Source organism: Ursus americanus, chromosome 13 (genome assembly GCF_024610735.1).
Source record: "Ursus americanus isolate L20-20 chromosome 13, mUrsAme1.1.p, whole genome shotgun sequence".
Taxonomy (NCBI): domain Eukaryota; kingdom Metazoa; phylum Chordata; class Mammalia; order Carnivora; family Ursidae; genus Ursus; species Ursus americanus.
Genome location: NC_142139.1, coordinates 64,672,986 through 64,690,650, shown reverse-complemented (window position 1 = coordinate 64,690,650; position 17,665 = coordinate 64,672,986). Strand labels below are relative to the sequence as shown.

Here is a 17,665-nt window from a genome sequence, read left to right as displayed (position 1 = left end):
CAATGTGACTTAGGCCCCATACTGTTGATTACCAGCGTCATTGGGCCAACCCGAATTTAAAGGGAGAGGAAATACATCCACTTTTAAAGAGATGATCTGGTGACAGCTATTTTTGCCTCCTAAGTTAAATACGTTTTCAGTAACTTGAGATTAACAGGCATACAGTCAGTCAAGGGTTCTTGTCCCAAACCCAATATCAGATTTTCATAGAGCCAGTCATGGCAGCACAATTATACCTAACACTGTCCTAAGCAGGCTTTGGCAGGCCCCCACAAGTAGCCCCTGCATCTGACCTTTTGTCTGCCATCTCTCTTCCATGAGGACATTTCTTTATTTCCCTTTACAAGTCTGTCTAAATACTATCTGATCCTTTAGATCTATGATATTGGCCATTTATATCTTTCTTCTAGGTTATGGAATATAGAAGAGTATCTTTAGGCTGAGGGTACATGGTTTCTCTTTAGAGATATCTTACTCTTATCTACATCCCTTTCCCCCACAAACACCTGAAAATAGTTAATGAACCTTAAAGCCTTTTTTTTTAATTTGAGGAGGTAGTAAATTATTTATGACCAAAAAATTACCATTATAACCATTTTTAAATATACAGTTCACTGGTTTTAGTTACAGTCATAATGTTGTACAACCATCACCCCTATTTCCAAACATTTTCATCACCCCAAACAGAAACTCTGTACTCATTGATACTCCCAATTCTCCCATCTCCCCAGCCCCTAATAACCTCTAATCTACTTTTTGTCTCTGTAAAGTAGAATCATACAGTATGTGGCCTTTTGTCTCTGGTTTATTTCACTTAGCATAATGTCTTCAAGGTTGATCCATACTATATACATTAAAGGATTTTGCTTCCTTTATTAAGACTGAATAATATTCCATGTGTGTATGGTGTGTGTGTCTGTGTGTGTGTGTGTACGTATATTCATATACGTTTGGGTTGTTTCCGTCTTTTGGCTATTGTGAATAATGGTACTGTGACATTGATGTACAAATATCTACTCGAGTCCCTGCTTTCAGTTCCTTTGTGTAAATACTCAGAAGTAGAGTTGCTGGATCAAACAGTAATTCTTTCTAACTTTTTTAGGAATTTCCAAACTTTTCTACAATGGCTTCATCATTCATTTTACTTTCCATTAGAGTTCTGATTTTTCCACATCCTTGCCAACAGTTGTTATTTTCCTTTTTTTTTTTTAAATAACCATCCTAGTAGGTGTGGAGTGATATTTTATTGTGGTTTGATTTCCTTAATGACCAGTGATGTTGAACATCTTTTTTGTGCTTATTTGTCATTTGTGTATCTTCTTCAGAAAAACATCTATTCACATCCTTTGCTCATTATTTAATTGGGTTGTCTTTCTGTTGAATTTTAGGAATTCTTCATATTTTCTGGATACTGTTTTAAGATCTGTGGTTTGCAAGTATTTTCTTCCATATACATTCATAAAGGTTAGGGATCTGTAGTTTTCTTTGTACTGTGTTTGTCTGGCTTCATTATCAAGGTATTGCTAGGCTCATAGGCTGAGTTAGGAAGTGTCTCTCCTTTTCAGTTTTTTGGAAGTGTTTGAGGATTGTGTTAATTCTGTAAACATTTAATAGAAATCACCAGTAAACCCATCTAGTCCTGGGTTTTTCTTTGTTTGGAGTTTTTGATTACTGTTTCAATCCCCTGACTTGTTATAGGACTATATAGACCTTCTATTTCTTCTTGAGTTAGTCTTTGTAGTTTGTGTTTCTAGGAATTTGTCCATTTTAACTAGGTTATCCAATATGTTGGTGTACACACACATCCATATTGTTGTTCACAGTATTCTTATAATTCTTTTTATTTCTGTAAAGTCAGTAATGTCTCCTCTTTCATCTCTGATTTTAGTGATTTCAGTCTTTTTTTCTTTATACTTTTTTCATACTTTGTAAGATTTCAGTCTTTAAATTTATTAAGATTTGTTTTATGGGGCACCTGGGTGGCTCAGTCGTTAAGCATCTGCCTTCGGCTCAGGGCGTGATCCCAAGCCCCACGTCAGGCTCCTCCGCTGGGAGCCTGCTTCTTCCTCTCCCACTCCCCCTGCTTGTGTTCCCTCTCTCGCTGGCTGTCTCTCTCTCTGTCAAATGAATAAATAAAAAATCTTTAAAAAAAAAAAAGATTTGTTTTATGACCTGATATATGATCTAAGTTGGAGAACGCTCCATGTCCATTGTGGAAAGTATATATTCTGCTGTTGTTGAGTGATGTGTTATGTATATGTCTTGTAGGTCTAATTGGTTTAAAGGGTTTTTCAAGTCTTCTATTTCCTTATTGATCTTCTGTCTTATTTTTCAGGAAATTATTGAAAATGTGTATTGAAGTCTCAATTTCTTAATGTAGGCCTATTTATTTCTCCCTTTAGTTCTGTCCATTTTTGCTTCATGTGTTTTGGGGCTCTGTTGTTAGGTGTAAATATGTTTATAATTGTTAAACCTTGATGAATTGAACCTTTTATCAATATATAACATCCTTCTTCATCTCCTGTAAATTTTTTTGACTTAAAATATCTTTGATAGTATATCCACCCCAGCTCTCTTTTGGTTACTACTTATTTTCTTAGTGATTACTTGAGGGATTACAATTAACATCTTAAACTTCCAACAACTTAGTTTGAATAATACGAATTTAGTTTTAATAGTATGCACTTTACTGCTATACATTTCTGTCTCTGTTTTGTCTTGTTACTGTCATAAATTACATCTTTATACCTGTAAGTCTGTTAACAAATTCATAATCATTGTTTTATGAATTTGTCTTTTAAATTATATAGGGAAAAAAAGGAGTTACAAACCAGTACTATAATACTGGCTTTTGTATTTACTTGTGTAGTTAACCTTCAGTAGTGTTCATTCATTCACTCTTCATTCTTCTTCCTTCCTTCCTTCCTCCCTTCCTCCCTTCATCCCTTCCTTCCTTCCTCTTTGATCCTCCCTTCCTTCCTTCCTCTTTGAGTTACTGTCTAATGTCCTTTTGTTTTAGCCTGAAGGATTCTTGTAGGGTAGGTCTGGTGGTAACAAACTTTCCTAGCTTTGGTTTATTTGGGAATACCTTAATTTCTTCTTTATCCATGAGAGATAATTTTGCTATATGTAAAATTCTTAGTTGACAGGTTTGTTTTTTGCTTTCAGCACTTTAAATGTGTCAGCCCATGCCTTCTGACCTCCATGGTTTCTGAGATCAGCTGTTGATATTATTGAGGATCCCTTGTATATGATGAGTTACTCCTCACTGCTTTCAAGATTCTTTGGCTTTTGATGATTTGGCTGTAATGTGCCTCGATGTGGATCTTTTTGAGTTTATCGTGTTTGGAACTTGTTGAGCTTCTTAGAAGTGTAGTTTCATGTCTTTTATCAAATTTGGGAAATTTTGGCCATTATTTCCTTAAATATTTTTTTTCTACCCTTTATCTGTCTCATCTCCCTCTGAGACTTCTGTGATGTGTATGTTGGTATGCTTCGTGGTGTCTCACAGGTCTCTTGGGTTCCTTGTTCTTTTTCTTTCTGTTCCTTAGACTGGATAAATTCAGTCACATTATCTTTAAGTTCACTGATTCTATTTTCTGTCTGCTCAAATCTGCAATTGAACTCCTCTAGTAAATTTAAAAATTTTTTGCTATTGTACTTTTCAGCTCCAGTATTTCTGTTTGGTTTCTTCTTATAATTTCTCTTTGTTGACATTCCTTCTTGTTCATGCGATGTTCTGATTTCCTTTAGTTCTCTTTTCGAATTGAAATGTATTTGACATATAACATTGTATAAATCTAAGGCATACAACATGTTGATTTGATAAATTTATATATTGTAATATGATTCACATTATAGTATTTTTAACACCTCTTAACACATCACATAATTATCATTTCTTTTTTGTGGTAGGAATTAAGATCTAGTCTCTTAGCAAGTTTGATGTTTATAATATTGCTGTCTGTAATCACTGTGCTGTGCATTCAATCTCCAATAATTATTTATCTACAAGTTGCAAGTTTATACCCTTATACAGTATGTCTCCTATTCCCCCACCCTCCCAGCCCCTAGCAACTGCCATTCTACTGTTTTTATGAATTTAGCTTTTTTTAGATTCTACATATAAGTGATATCATACATTATTTGTCTTTGTCGGACTTATATCACTTAGCCTAATGCCCTCAAGGTCCATCCATGTTGCAAATGGCAAGATTTTCTTCTTTCTCACAGCTGAGTAACATTCTATTGCATGTACTATGTACCATATGCCACACTTTTTAATCCATTCACCCACTGACAGACACTTAAGTTGTTTCTATATTTTGGCTAGTGTGAATAATGCTGCAGTGAACGTGGAGTGCATATATCTCTTCAATATCTTGTTTTCATAACCTTTGGTTGTATATACCCAGAAGAGGAATTATTGGATCATACAGTAATTCCTTTTTTTTTTTTTTTTTGTAATTCTATTTTTAATTTTCTGAAGAACCTCCATACTGTTTTCCATAGCAGCTGCACCAATTTACATTCCCACCAACAGTGCACAAGGGTTCCCTTTTCTCCACATTCTTGCCAACACTTGTTCTTTTGTCTTCTTGCTGATGGCCGTACTGACAGGTGTAAGGTCATATCATTGTGGCTTTGATTTGCATTTCCCTGATAAATAGTGTTGTTGAACACCTTTTCATGTACCTGTTGGCCATGTGGATATTTTCTTTGAAAAAATGCCAGTTTAGTTTATCTGCCCATTTGTAATCAGATTGTTTTCTATAATCAGATACAACTGAGTTGTATGAGTTCTTTAAGGAGATTAACTCCTTAGCCAGTATATGAATTGCATATATTTTTTCCCATTCTGTAGGTTGTCTTCTCATTTTGTTAATTATTTCTTTTGCTGTACAGAAGCTTTTTAATTTGTGCAGTCCCCTTATTTTTGCTTTTGTTGTTTGTCCTCCTTTAGTTCTTTGTGCGTGGTTTCCTTTAGCTTCTGAGCATATTTAATACAGTGGATTTTGCCTGGTAAGGCCAGTGTCTAGGCTTCCTTAAGCACAGCTTCTGTCAAATTCTTTTTTTCCTGGGTTTTCTATTGTTGTCGAGAACTGCACATTTGAATATTATAAGAGTCAGACTCTCCCCCTCTGCAGGGATTGCTTTTAAGGTCTGCAGTCATCCATTTGTATAGTGACTTTTCCAAACTGTTTTTGTAAAGTTGATTCTTCGTTGCATGTGCCCACTAAAATTTCCGTTCTCTCTGCAGTCAGCCTGTGACCCAACAGGGATTTTCTTAAATATCTGGATCTCTAAAAATGGGGGAGGGTGGTGTATGTCTCTTCAAATCTTACAATAAACATCCCAGGGAATCCAGCACAGCATAGAGGGGCCAAAACAAAGACACTTGTCCCCCCAGGAGCTTCCAAACAAAACAAAATATACAACCCCAAATTTTTAGAGAAAAAGGGCTTATTGCCTACCGTGGCTGCAGCCAGCCACTGTAGAAATGGAGAATAGTAGGTGCTTTACATCTGCTGCTCTCCTGTCAAAGTTCAGCAGCCCCTCCATCAAGCACCAGATGTAAGTGTCTTATTAATTTCTAGTGTACCAAAATAGTTGGTTCTATTTTTTCCAGTTTAGTGGTTGTTTTAGTGGAGGGACTGATCTCTGGAGTGTCTTACTCCACCATTTGCTCTTTTAAAGTCTATTTTTTAAAAGACTATAAATAGAAGGGATCCCACTTCCTACCAGGTTATAGATGGCACAGTCTTTAATTTCTGCAGAGACACACTAATGATTTGGGACATGAGCAAAGTAGTGAGAATGATCTGTGATATACAAATATTCTGCACTGATATGAACAGAGCCACTCCATTTTTGAATTAGAAGATTGAAGGCTCTCCTATATCAGACACCCTATGAAGGAAAATAAAACCTTTCTAAGAGCTTATAGGATAAGCCACCACCATCACCCCACTCTAAGTTAACACAGTAGCTTTCATTTAGATTCTCTGTAACTGCTTTATAAGTTACCTACTTTTATTCTTTGTTCAATTTGTCTTTGTTATTATCTTAGTATAGCCATTTCAGAATGGATAGAGGAACTTTTAGGCTGCTGGGTAGCAGGTTGGATCTTATAGCTCTACTCATATTCTGGTATCTCTCATCATCTCCAGGAGGATAGAGAATAAGGTACTAATGTGCTGTATTAATGACTTGCAAAAATCAGCTGCTTTGAAGAGCTAAGATTATATGTGGGTAACTGTAAAAAAAAAAAATTTTAGAACAAGGAAAAAAAACCTCTCTCAAAGATTTAAGGTCATTGAGTTAATTGGTTCATTTTCAAACGTTCAGAATAAAAACCTTTCCCCAACAGTATGTGTGCATTGTTGAAGAGTGAAATGTTGCCATCCAACTAAGAGATCAATGAGATGTAATAAAGTCTCATTTCAATAGCAAATGAATGAAACTAATGAATAAATTTGCCTTGTATTAATGTTGCTAGACATATATCAAGTACTCAATAGTTGATTAATTGAACCCAAAAATAATTAAAAGTTTATTTTTATTTCACTGATTTTTTAAAAATGATCATGAGTCATCCTCTCAGTCTTTTGCACCTACTCCGAAAAATCAGATTTAAGTTTCAAAGGATAGATTTAGCATGTTTTCTCTTTTCAAGTTTGGCTTTAGGAATGTGATGTGGGCTAAATTTTAATTCAGTCCAACACATGACTAGCAATGATGGGGACAGCCTTGTGTCTTAACAGAGGTAGTGTCAAAGAACTGGAACACTCCTCCAGATTTCAAATTCATTTTCCTGCTTCAGACATGAAAGCGTCTAAATTAGGTCAGCTTTTTTCTTTCCTTGAAGAATTCGAGGAGATGAAACTTTTAATTTCCAGCTCCTAGTACATACTCAATAGTTACTTGATGTTAAACTTCCATTTTTCTTCCTGTATTAAATCACATTAGTAATTTCATGTTCTTCCTTTGTCCAGTTGGACTCACTAAACTTAAGTTTTTTTGATATTCCACATGCATGAAGAATTTATTTCCTTATTTAAACAAGCATTCACGTAGTTAAAATTACTAAATCTTCTCTGTCATTTTTAAAAGTTGACTGTAAACTGTAACAAATAGGAAAGCTCATTAACTGCTAAACAGTGAATTGTTTAACCGATGCCTATGTCGTCCTTACTTAGGTCAAGAACATATGCGGCATCCAAGAAGTGCCCCTTCTTGACCCTCCCATCATCCTCTCCTCCCACCTCCTTCTTCTTTCCACCAGCAGCCCAGCTTTTTTGGTATTTTCTTCCATGTATTCTTGTTATACTCCACTACCTAATTATGAATCCCTTAACTATAGTTTAGTTTTGTTGTTAGTTTTAGATAAATGGAATCATTTTAGTGAATTTGTTGTTGTTCTTGCTGTTTGCATGTGGCTGTGTTCATTTACACTCATTTTCAGTGATATGTAGGATTCCATTATGCAAACATCTCACAGTTTGTGTGATTCTCGCTGGATATTTGTATAGCTTCCAGTTTGGGCTCATGAATATTCTTACATATGTATCTTGGGGCCCATGTGCACACATTTTTGTGGACAGTGCACCTAGCAGTGGCTTGCTGGATTACAGGGAGTTACGTGTGTTTATAAGAATCTACAGAGTGGTTTTCAATCCTGCTACCAATTTTCACTCCCACTAGGAATATATAAGAGTTTTAGTTGTTCAGTATGTATGTGGTGGTATTTTCTGTAGTTTTAATTTATATTTCCTGATAAGTGATGTAGTTGACTCCTTCTTCATATGTTTATTGGTCAGATATTTTCTGAAGTTTCTCCATGTGTGATACTTTTTCAAAAATCCACAAGACATTATTATTACTAATATTATTGTTATATACACTCAGTATTCATTTGGATTTACTGTTGTATTTATTACTTTCTTTGCTCTTTATTTTGCTTGATATATAGGATCCCATGATGTGGATATATCACAGTTTATGTTTTATTATTGATAGGTAATCAGGTAATTTGCAAGTATTATTTTCTTTATGCCTAAAGAATTTATTTTAGTAATCTGCTGGGAGCAAATTATTCAAGTTTTGATTGTATGGCATGTCATTATCTGTTCTTTTTTTTTTAATAATATTTTTTATTACATTATGTTAGTCACCGTACAGTACATCCCTGGTTTTTGATGTAAAGTTCCATGATTCATTACTTGCGTATAACACCCGGTGCACCATGTGATACGTGCCCTCCTTACTACCCATCACCAGCCTATCCCACTCCCCCGCCCCCCTCCCCTCTGAAGCCCTCCTTGAAAGTCGTTTTCACTAAGTAAAGAATTCTGGGTTTGCATTTATTTGCTTTCAGCCCCTTGAAGCTGTCTTTCGACTGTCTTTGGCTTTTAATGATGCAGTTAAGAACTCTCAGGTCTGTCTTGAGGATATCTTTCTGGCTGCTTTTATGTTTTTGTTTTTTAATATTGTCTGGCTTTAGAGTGTGTTTTCTCTGGTTTTACTATGGTGTTTCTGAGTATGGGTTTTCTCTGCTTGGGGTCCTTTCATTGGGGAGTTGATTTTTTTTTAATTGAGTAATTTTCAGCCTCTATCTCATATTGACTGTATCCCATTCTCTACCCCCTTCCTGGGACTGCAGTTAAACATATGTTAGACCTACTCATTGTATCCATTGTGTCTCATACCCTCTTTCCCTAGCCCCATTGCTTTGTTTCTCCGTGTATCATTGTTGATAGTTTTTCTAATTCAGTCTAACCTACTGCTAAACTCATTCATTGATGCCTTAGTCCTCATTTTATTTTTCAATTCTCCAATTTCTAAGATTTTTTTCAACTGTTCTATCATGTTTTATAGTTTTCTGTTGCTTTTAAACAGTCTTAAGTTCAGCTTCTATCTCAACGAACGTAGTAAGCGTAGTTCTTCTACAGTCTGCATTAGATGACCCCAGATCTAGAGTACCTACAGTCTCTTGTTACCCTGTTGCCTTGTTTCAAAGTATACCTCATCATTTTTTATTTGCTGTGCGTTTTATGAGAGAATTTGCTTTCAAGAATACTTTAAGACCTAGGTGATGTTAGCTTCTTCCAAGGAGGATCTCTGTTTCCTTTTACCAGGGCATCTAAGAGCACTAGTTGTCCAAGAACAGGGCTTGAGGGTTATCCAGGTCGTGTGAATGACCCCCTCCCCAGCAGTCCCTCTCTCCACTTCAAAGTTGAGCCTCTCAGAGACAGTCCAGAAAGGGGATTGTTACGCTGGAGTCTGCCTTTACCAGGCCCTGGATTCAGACCCCCCGTCTGTTCCTTCATCTCCTTGAGTCTTAGAAGCAGCTCTGGCTTTCAGTTCCTCTCAGTGCAGAGCACAGCCCTTCATGGGGAGGAGTGAGATGAGCAGCATTCTCGCTAGCTCTCTGCTGCTGCTGGCCACGTGACTCCTGTCCGGTCCCTCTTGTCTCCAGCTGGTCTCTGTGGCTCTCAGCTACCCTTCCTGGACTGGCACACACCACTGAGGCAGAAAAGGCTCTACTCCCTTCTTAAAGCTCACCTTTTCTCACCTTGTTCTCTGCCTGATAATTAATAACTGTTAGACCTTTGGGGTTTTTGTTTTTGTTTTAGTGGAAGCATTTTGAATTTGTCTAAATTTTTAAATTGTTCTCAGCTGGCAAGTTGATCCCCATCATTTAGTGTGCCACAGTCCAGCCTGAAGTCACCTTCTTTTCTATAGGCTTAATACTCCTCCTGAGTTGACTGCTCTTCCTCTGGGATCTGGTTTCCATCATTGTTCCATCTTTGTTGCTTTTTCCGTCCAAACTCTGTATGGTACTTTTCTTCATTTTAGAAAGGGTGACCACAATTTATCAAGTTGTTACTGAAAAGTGACAGTAGGTCTCACATTTGTAAGCCGTATCTGCTTACAAAGTTTGTTATTGCCTGCCTATGTTATCAGACCATTTTATGTCACTTTTCTTATTGAGCCCTATTAGTGAAATGAAAATAAGGTCACCGTGTTTATTTCATCTAGTGATCTATCAAAAATGATACTGACAAACTAGACACAGATATGAGAGGTAAGGTGATGAAGACAAGCCAGTTAGTTGTCTGTTCTGTGCTGCTACTAGAGCAGACTTGATGTTTAAAGCCAAAGTGGGGGAAGGGACTGTTGCACTACCCACAGCACCAGTGCCACCAGTGCTGTAGCTTATCAGAAATACTGTGAGCTGTGGAGACAAGGGACCTGGGTCTGAATTACAGTTCTGCTTCCTAACTCTTGAGACGTTTTTTTAGGACCCTTTCTGGAACTCACAGTCCTCATAGGATAGTAATTCCAACCTTGTTAGGTTTTTTTTTTTTTTTTAAGATTTTATTTATTTACTTATTTTAGAGCGAGCATGCTCACCAGCAGGGGAGGGGCAGAGGGAGAGGGAGAGAATCTCCAGCAGATTCCATGCTGAGCACAGAGCCTGATGCGGGGCTCGATCCCAAGACCCTGAGATCATGACCTGAGCTGAAGCCAAGAGTTAGATGCTTAACTGCCTGAGCCATCCAGGTGCCCCTTTGTGAGGTGTTTAAGTTGGTGTGTCAGGCATCTAGATGCAATGCCTGGCATTTCTAAGCGCTCGAGAAAGTCTTCCCCCCCCTCCCCAGCTTTATACTTTGTACTCAATCAGCTATTAAGTTGTTGCTTCCTTTGTTTTGAAATGGAGTTGGTTGGGGTGTAGGCTCATCTCCTGCTCATGACTTAAATCTCTTGAAGGGAAAATGTGTTTTCAGTTTTCTCAGCCTCTACTTTGATGTTGGATTTATCCTTTTAGAAGGAAAGGGCTGCAGTAATATGGAGAAGCAAAGAGTTGTTTTGTACCAATTCAGGTACCACATTGACTAGTTTACTCCTTTTGCTTACTTCTTCCCCCTTTGTTTTCTAAAGTAGAATCAGTGGAATTTAAGTAAACAGATTTGTTCCATTTTCCTCTTTCATTAATCTTAAGGTTGTGATTTTTATTCCCCCACTTTTACTGAAGAGCTTTAAATATCCCATAATTAGCCTGCTCCTGTAGCCAGTGGCTGAGGCAGTTGGCATGTATGTACACTTTATATGATTTCCTTTCTTTCCTCAATATTTAGAGTTTGCAGAACTTAAGCTAAATGGTGTGCATCTTCAAAGAAAGAGAGGAGAGGGGGGTCAAAAAGCAGAGGCATTTTCACCCACTGTGAGGGGCTTGAGACTTGAAGGCATTTGGTAAAGAAATAGGATCACAGAAATACTATAGCCCCTGATCTCCCCTAGGTGGCAGATTCCCAGGAGGTGGGCAGCTCTTGGCAGCCAGCCTTGGAGCAATAAGCCCCAGATCATAGTTGGGAAAGGGAACGGAGGCTTTCCCACCTAGTCAGACAGCTCTCTCTTCCTGTCACCCCATCGGAGTGAACGGCATCACCTGTCTTTACCTCTGTCCTGGGGCTACATTCTTTGTAAAGTTCTTGCAGACATAACAAGGTTTCTGTTCTTCTCCCAAAAGAGGTGTATGTCCTGGGGCACAGGTGGAAGCCAGGAAGGTAACTAGAGGCTGGTCACTGAAGCAGAATCACAGAGTATCACTCCAGCACATTTCAAGATACTCTTCTTTCACCTAATCTCATTTCATCATCATCACAGTTTGCAAAGTGGTGATGATAGAACATTTATCCCGCCTCTGAGAGTAGCAAACAGGCTCCCACGATACAGGTAACTTCTGGTTGTGGGTTACAGAATTTGGAGGATGAAAGCAAGCAGGCATTTGGCCCACCCCCACTGTCCCCATCCTGACTGCTCTACTAACAGCTGGCCATAGGGCACCCTGAGGGCTGCTTCGTGTCGGTCGGTTCAAGTCCTGCTCGTCCCCCAGCCCAGGGCTTCGCAGCCACCCAGGAGATTGAGTCGAGAACTCGGTTGTTCCGTGAATAGCCCACTGCGTCTCTCCTCAAAGGCAGGAGCAGCATTAACGCTGAGCCCTGTGACACAGCCTGCCGACGTCAGTCTGGGAGGCTGGCTGACGTCAGCTGTGACACGTAATTGCTTGTTGTTGGCCGAATAACAAGAGGAAAGTTACTGTGACAGGACTGTTTGGAGCCCTACTTCGCATGGAGGGGGGATGGGAGCAGGGTGTGGCCTGCACCCAGCCTGGGTGATGGTGTGTTCTCCTCCAAGCTGGCTAAGACTACTAATGCTTTTACCAGTCTGTTCTGCAGATTGTAGAAACAGCAGGGGGTGGAGTGGGGGCCAGGGGAATCTTTTAAGTAACGAGAGGCATAAAGAAATACAAATGGGGAATATTTTTGCTTCGTTGGTTAAGACCCACTGGTGGTCAGACTTCTTTCCCCCAAATTCTTAAATCTTCCCAGAGGGTCCAGAAGTAGATTTTCCATCTCAGTGCTATTGCATGTTACTGAAAACAAGGATAGGAGCTTGAAAATATAGCTTTCTTTCAAAAAAGCACAAAGCCAGAATGCCTCTTCTCAAGCTAGTAATGGTTTCTAGGGCCCGTGTCTTGTGTAAAGGCAGAAAGAGAGAGCTCAGGGAGCCTGTATGCTCAGTGGGAATCATGGCTGAGGAATGCTTAGTTGGGCCCCTGTAAAGCTATTCTTTTCAGCAGCACGCTTAGGAAATCGGGACACACTCAAGGTGAGTGAACTTTTGCAGTTATCCAAGGCCTGGCTCGTCCTGTCTCAGGAGCGGCTGCTGTCTTACCTCTGCAGCTGGTTGTGGCGGACAGATACAGGTTGTGGCACGTCTCAGGAAGTAAGGCACTCTGACCAACGGTACAGCTTCAGTCTGGTAATTGATGGTAAGGAAGATGCCATCATCTTTATTTGAAAGAAGTCAATCAAAACATGTCTCCAGTGACCAAGCTGAACAGAACCAGAAGGAAACAGTTGTATTTTGTGACTTCCCCTGAGTAGAAAGCTAGAAGCATTAGCACTCTGGTTGACGAACTGATAATTGTTGAAGCTGGGTAATGGGTATGTGGAGGTTCCATATGCTATCATCTTTACTTTTATATATCTGAAATTCTCTATAATGAATTAAGTCCATGGAAAATGGCATCTGCTTTGTGAAATTAGAAAATATAAAAAAGCCAGAAATATTTCTAACACATTTGGGGGCAGTTTTATTAGAGATCATAGTATAAATTGAAAAGCTGCCTCTAAATCTTTAAGTTAACAAGGTAGAAAATTTGTAACTAGGTGAAGAAGTCCTGCCCTTAATGCCTTTTACATTGAGTCATTCCCACTACCTGGCACCTAACCACACAGAGGCAATTTTTTTTTCTTTTTCATTTTTTAAAGACATCCCCCAGGAGCACATTTCTTTGTGTGTACACAACATAATAACTAACTGAATACAGTACAGTATATCTGCAAGCATTTGTCACATGTTCATTATATGCCACTCGCTTATTAAGCCCTGATGATGGAAGTCATTGAGTTTAAAGAGCTTACATTCTAGGAGGGGAGCTAGACATGCAAGTAAAAGAAAGCACAGCATGATTACCAAAACAACAGGACAGCAAGTAAGGGCTGCAGCTAGCATGGAGAGATGGGCCATGATTTCTAGCTTCTTCGTGCATAGAGGAAGTATGTACAAGGGTTTCCTGGCGGTTTGTCCAAGTTGGGGGCTAAGTGTGGAGTGGCCCACTCATCCTATTCCTTCTGCCTTATTTCTCTGAATTCTCCAGACAAATTGATCTCTCAAAATACATTGAAACATGTATTAAATGGAGTGTCCCTCTGGAGTTTGGTTTTGTTTTGTTTTTTTTTTTTTTGAGATATTACATGCAAAAAGTACACATTAAGCATACCAGTTGATGGATTTTTGCATGTAGATTTTGTTCCATGTAACTACTAGATTAAACTAGAACATTTTCAGTGCTCCAGAAGACTTTCTCCTTCGCTCTTTCAGTCCATATCATCTTCTAGATGTAAGCAGTACTCTGATTTCTAGGACCATAAAATTAGTTTTACCTCTGTCTGAACTTCGTGTTAACAGGTGAACTTGTGTTAACCTTTTATATCTGGTTTCCTTCATACACGCTAGGTCTGTGAGGTCCATCCATGTTCTTACAGATATGCTAAAGTTCTTTTTTTCATTGCTGTGTAGCATTCTGTTGTGTGGAAATACAGTTTACCCATTCTGTTGATAGATACTTGGGATATTTCCTGTTTGGATATTCTAAATAATGTGTCTTGTTGGATGTAAGCATTCATTTTTCACTCGGGAGTGTAATTGCTGGGTTATAGGATATGCTTATGAATAGAGAACTGTCGGAGAGGTTGTGCCCCTCTGGGGGTTTTCAGCTTTCTTGCTGTATTCAGGGGGTCTGAGTTGCCTCCTGACCTGGACTGTGTTTTTGTTTTCCCCTTGCTCTACCCCAAGCCACAGTGTTGAACAGAAGTAATGATTAGAACGCAGAGACAGGCGCAGTTGTGTGAGGTGGAGTATCAGTAATCCTCCACTTAAAAGGGAAAGTCTCCAGTGACCTGTTCTCACGGGCCAGTTTTGTGACCTCCGTCGCGCCAGCTTCAGTTCCAATTTCTAAACACTTGACAAATTTTGAAGGGGATGGGAAACAAAACATGGTGGGAAGGCCTGTTCCTAAATAGCAAATGTTGGGCTAAAGAATTAGGCTAGACTTGAAAGAGCTAACAATTATTTGATTCCAGGCACAGTCCTCCGTACTAGGAATACAAAGTGAGGAACCAGATCAGTAGAACTTCCACCACACAGGGAGGCAGAGCAGCGACGCAGTCCGCCGTGGGGAGAGCCGTGGGGGGCAAAGCGCTGTGAAGAAAAACGCTGTTGTTTTCAATCACAGTGCACACGGTGCTCTGTAAATACTTACCCTCCTGACACCAGATGCAGCAGGTTTCCGCACATCAGGCAGTTCTGCAACACCAGCTGGGTGTCCTGTAACTTAACTCCGTTCCGACACCGGCTCCCTGGAGGTGGCGTCACATCCCACAGGTGGACGGCTCAGCCCCACAAGAATGTCTGCCTTCAGTTGCCGATTGCAAGTCCAGCTTGTTACCTGTGCTTCTGACCTACAAATGGAAGTTTCCACTACCCCCCTCCTCGGGTTCTGTTAAATTATTAGAGGGAACAGCATGAGCATAGACCTGGAAGCTAGAGAAAGAGTCAGACATGCGCAGAGAACTTGGAAAAATTTTAAATTCACCAAGGTGAAAGCATAGTGTTTAGGGAGAGAGTTGTAGCAAGAGATGAAGCTAGAAATATAAGCAGGTACCAGGCCATAAAATGCTTTAAAAGAATAACAACGGCAGCCAGGGTTTCTGAGGAATCGGCCTTTTTCAGACTCTGAACTAATCACATTTCATAGACTGTCTCATTTAATATTTGACATCCTTAAAACATAAGTACGTTATGACAGGCAATCAAATAATCCGGGCAGTGAAGTAACTGGCGCAGGCCACAGACCTATACATGCAGTGACGGGTCCAGGTCTGCAACCCACAGCAAACCGATGGAAAGCCCAGCCTCTTACCCACTCCCGTAGACATACCCGAGAAGCCGTGCATTATCCTTTTACGTCTATACTGTTTTTAGTTTAGAGGCATCGCTCAGGATAGTGTTTCTCTAAAGAACGTAAGTTCATGGATCTTTCGTACTGACAAATCAGCTATGTTGTTTAAATACGTGCAAACTTAAAACTGGTATAAACTCCTGGTACTTACGCTACTCGTACATGAAAATAAATATGACCGTTAATACAAACAAAACTTTCATAAAATGCAAATTAAGTAGCATTGATTTAATGTGACCAATGTGCTGACACTACATCGCAGCTCCTTTGCCTCCAGGCACTCTGTGGAGGTCCCGCCTCCCAGCCTCTTCTCCCAACTTCCCGGAAACGGCGCTACTGTTGGGCTCCGCTGAGAGTGGGAACATCTCACACACGCTCCACCTCCTCTCATGTGCCGTGTCCACAGGACTGAAACACGCGAGGCTCTAAAATACAGTTGCTGTATTTTAATGCGGCTTGATTTCAAAATAATAAAAATGTTTCAGACTTGTTAAGATTGGGATTCAGTCTGGACTGGAATTTGGTCTGTGAATGAGGGGGAGTGCTTGCTGGCTCTTGAGGGTTTTACTAAAGTTATGCTTCATAGAGACTTTGCTTGACTTCGGTTTTCTGCTGCTTCCCAGGGGTTGGCACCAGGAATTATTACCGAAAGATTGGCTACAGATTACAAGGGCCATACATGGTAAAGACGCTAAAGCAGTGACCACACCACCCACCTTGATGCAGTCTCCTCCCCGGCAGAAGATAAAGTTCAAGGTATTTTGAATACTCAGCAGAGAGGCTGAGCTAAACAAATGGACCCACCCTGTCCCCTGGCAAGGAGCTTCACCCTCATCCTACAGCTGCGGAGACTGGAAACTGCTTGCAGAGCCAGGCTGGACGTCTGCTGACCAAGCCCACCGAGCTTCTGGTGCTCAGACCTCCTGCACGCCCTCTCCTGCGTGTTCTCAAGTCACGTGTCCAGTTTCTAAAGTCTGCATGAAGCCTGCAATTGACCTACTTTGACTCATGCACAGTGACGAAAGCAAATTAACTCATTTGGACACCGTCATTGATGAAATAAAACTAGCCATTGTCATTTGAGGAATAAACTTGGGAGGAGGTTATTTATATACTGTAGGGACAGAAAGGTTGGAACATATGAAAACTGTTAGACTTTGATCTCTGGCCCTTTATTTTATATACATTCTGGCACAAGAAAATGAGCTTTTGTTTTAATGAAAATCACTCTGATTCCTGCGCTGATGTTTGAAATAACAGCATGATGGGGAGAGAGGAACCGAAGGTGTCGGTTGGGGTTTCAAGCTTTGAAACCAGCCTTTCTCACTTGGGAGTCTCCTACCTACGATACAAACGCCCTTTATTTCCCAGCTTTTCTTGTCTGTACTCCCCACACTCTTGATACCTGCAAGGCAGCGAGGGCAGCTCTTCCCAGAGAAGCGTCTGGCTTCCCCTGTTGTCTGTCCTGAGCAGGCGGAGTCTGACTGGCCCCTGTGTGGGTGGGCGTGGCCTGAGTCCAGATGCGCTTCCACAGAAGCTGTGTCCTGCACTGTAATTCTTCCATCTGGGTTTTGGTTTGCGTTAAACGAAGAAAGGTAAGAGTTCAACTCTTACGAAAACAAAAAAGTGGAAAATGAGCCTAAATCTAAAAGGTTCATATTCTAGAACTGCCTCTTTGTAACTTCCAGGTAATCTGCGAAGGAGACTCCGCCTGGAGAGGGCCAGTTCTTAAGAGCATGGCTTAACCTTCTGCCCCCTGGCTTCTGTGGCATTTTACAAAGGTTTAGTAAATGGAATTGATTCCCCTGAAAGATTCGAAAAATAAAATCTTCAGCATACAGAGAAGAATCACGTACGGTGTTTTTCCTCTGCCTGTTACACCTGTAGTGACATTTGCTCGGCATCCGTGACGCTGTTTACTCCCTCCGGGGGCTGCGTGCCCTTTCGTTCAGCTGCCACACGGCGGCCGGCACTGGCGTTCCCGGGGCGTGCTGCGGAGCTGTGAAGGCTTGCTGCGCGCGTAATTTAGCTACTTCTCGGTTGTGCTTGTTTTTCCTTTAAAAATAAAACTGT

General features: G+C 40.2%; 1 protein-coding gene across 3 annotated transcripts in view; it reads left to right on the top strand.

Annotated features, from left to right (window-relative positions):
* The window catches only part of ELP3 (elongator acetyltransferase complex subunit 3), a 121,139-nt gene extending 104,386 nt beyond the window's left edge, over positions 1–16,753 (top strand). For all 3 annotated transcript variants that reach the window (XM_045774118.2, XM_045774117.2, XM_045774116.2), the window contains one exon: positions 16,216–16,753. In XM_045774118.2, the coding sequence (XP_045630074.2) occupies positions 16,216–16,295 (80 nt within the window). In that variant the 3' untranslated portion in view covers positions 16,296–16,753. The remainder of the gene's footprint in view (positions 1–16,215) is intronic.
* The last annotated feature ends 912 nt before the right edge of the window (positions 16,754–17,665 follow it).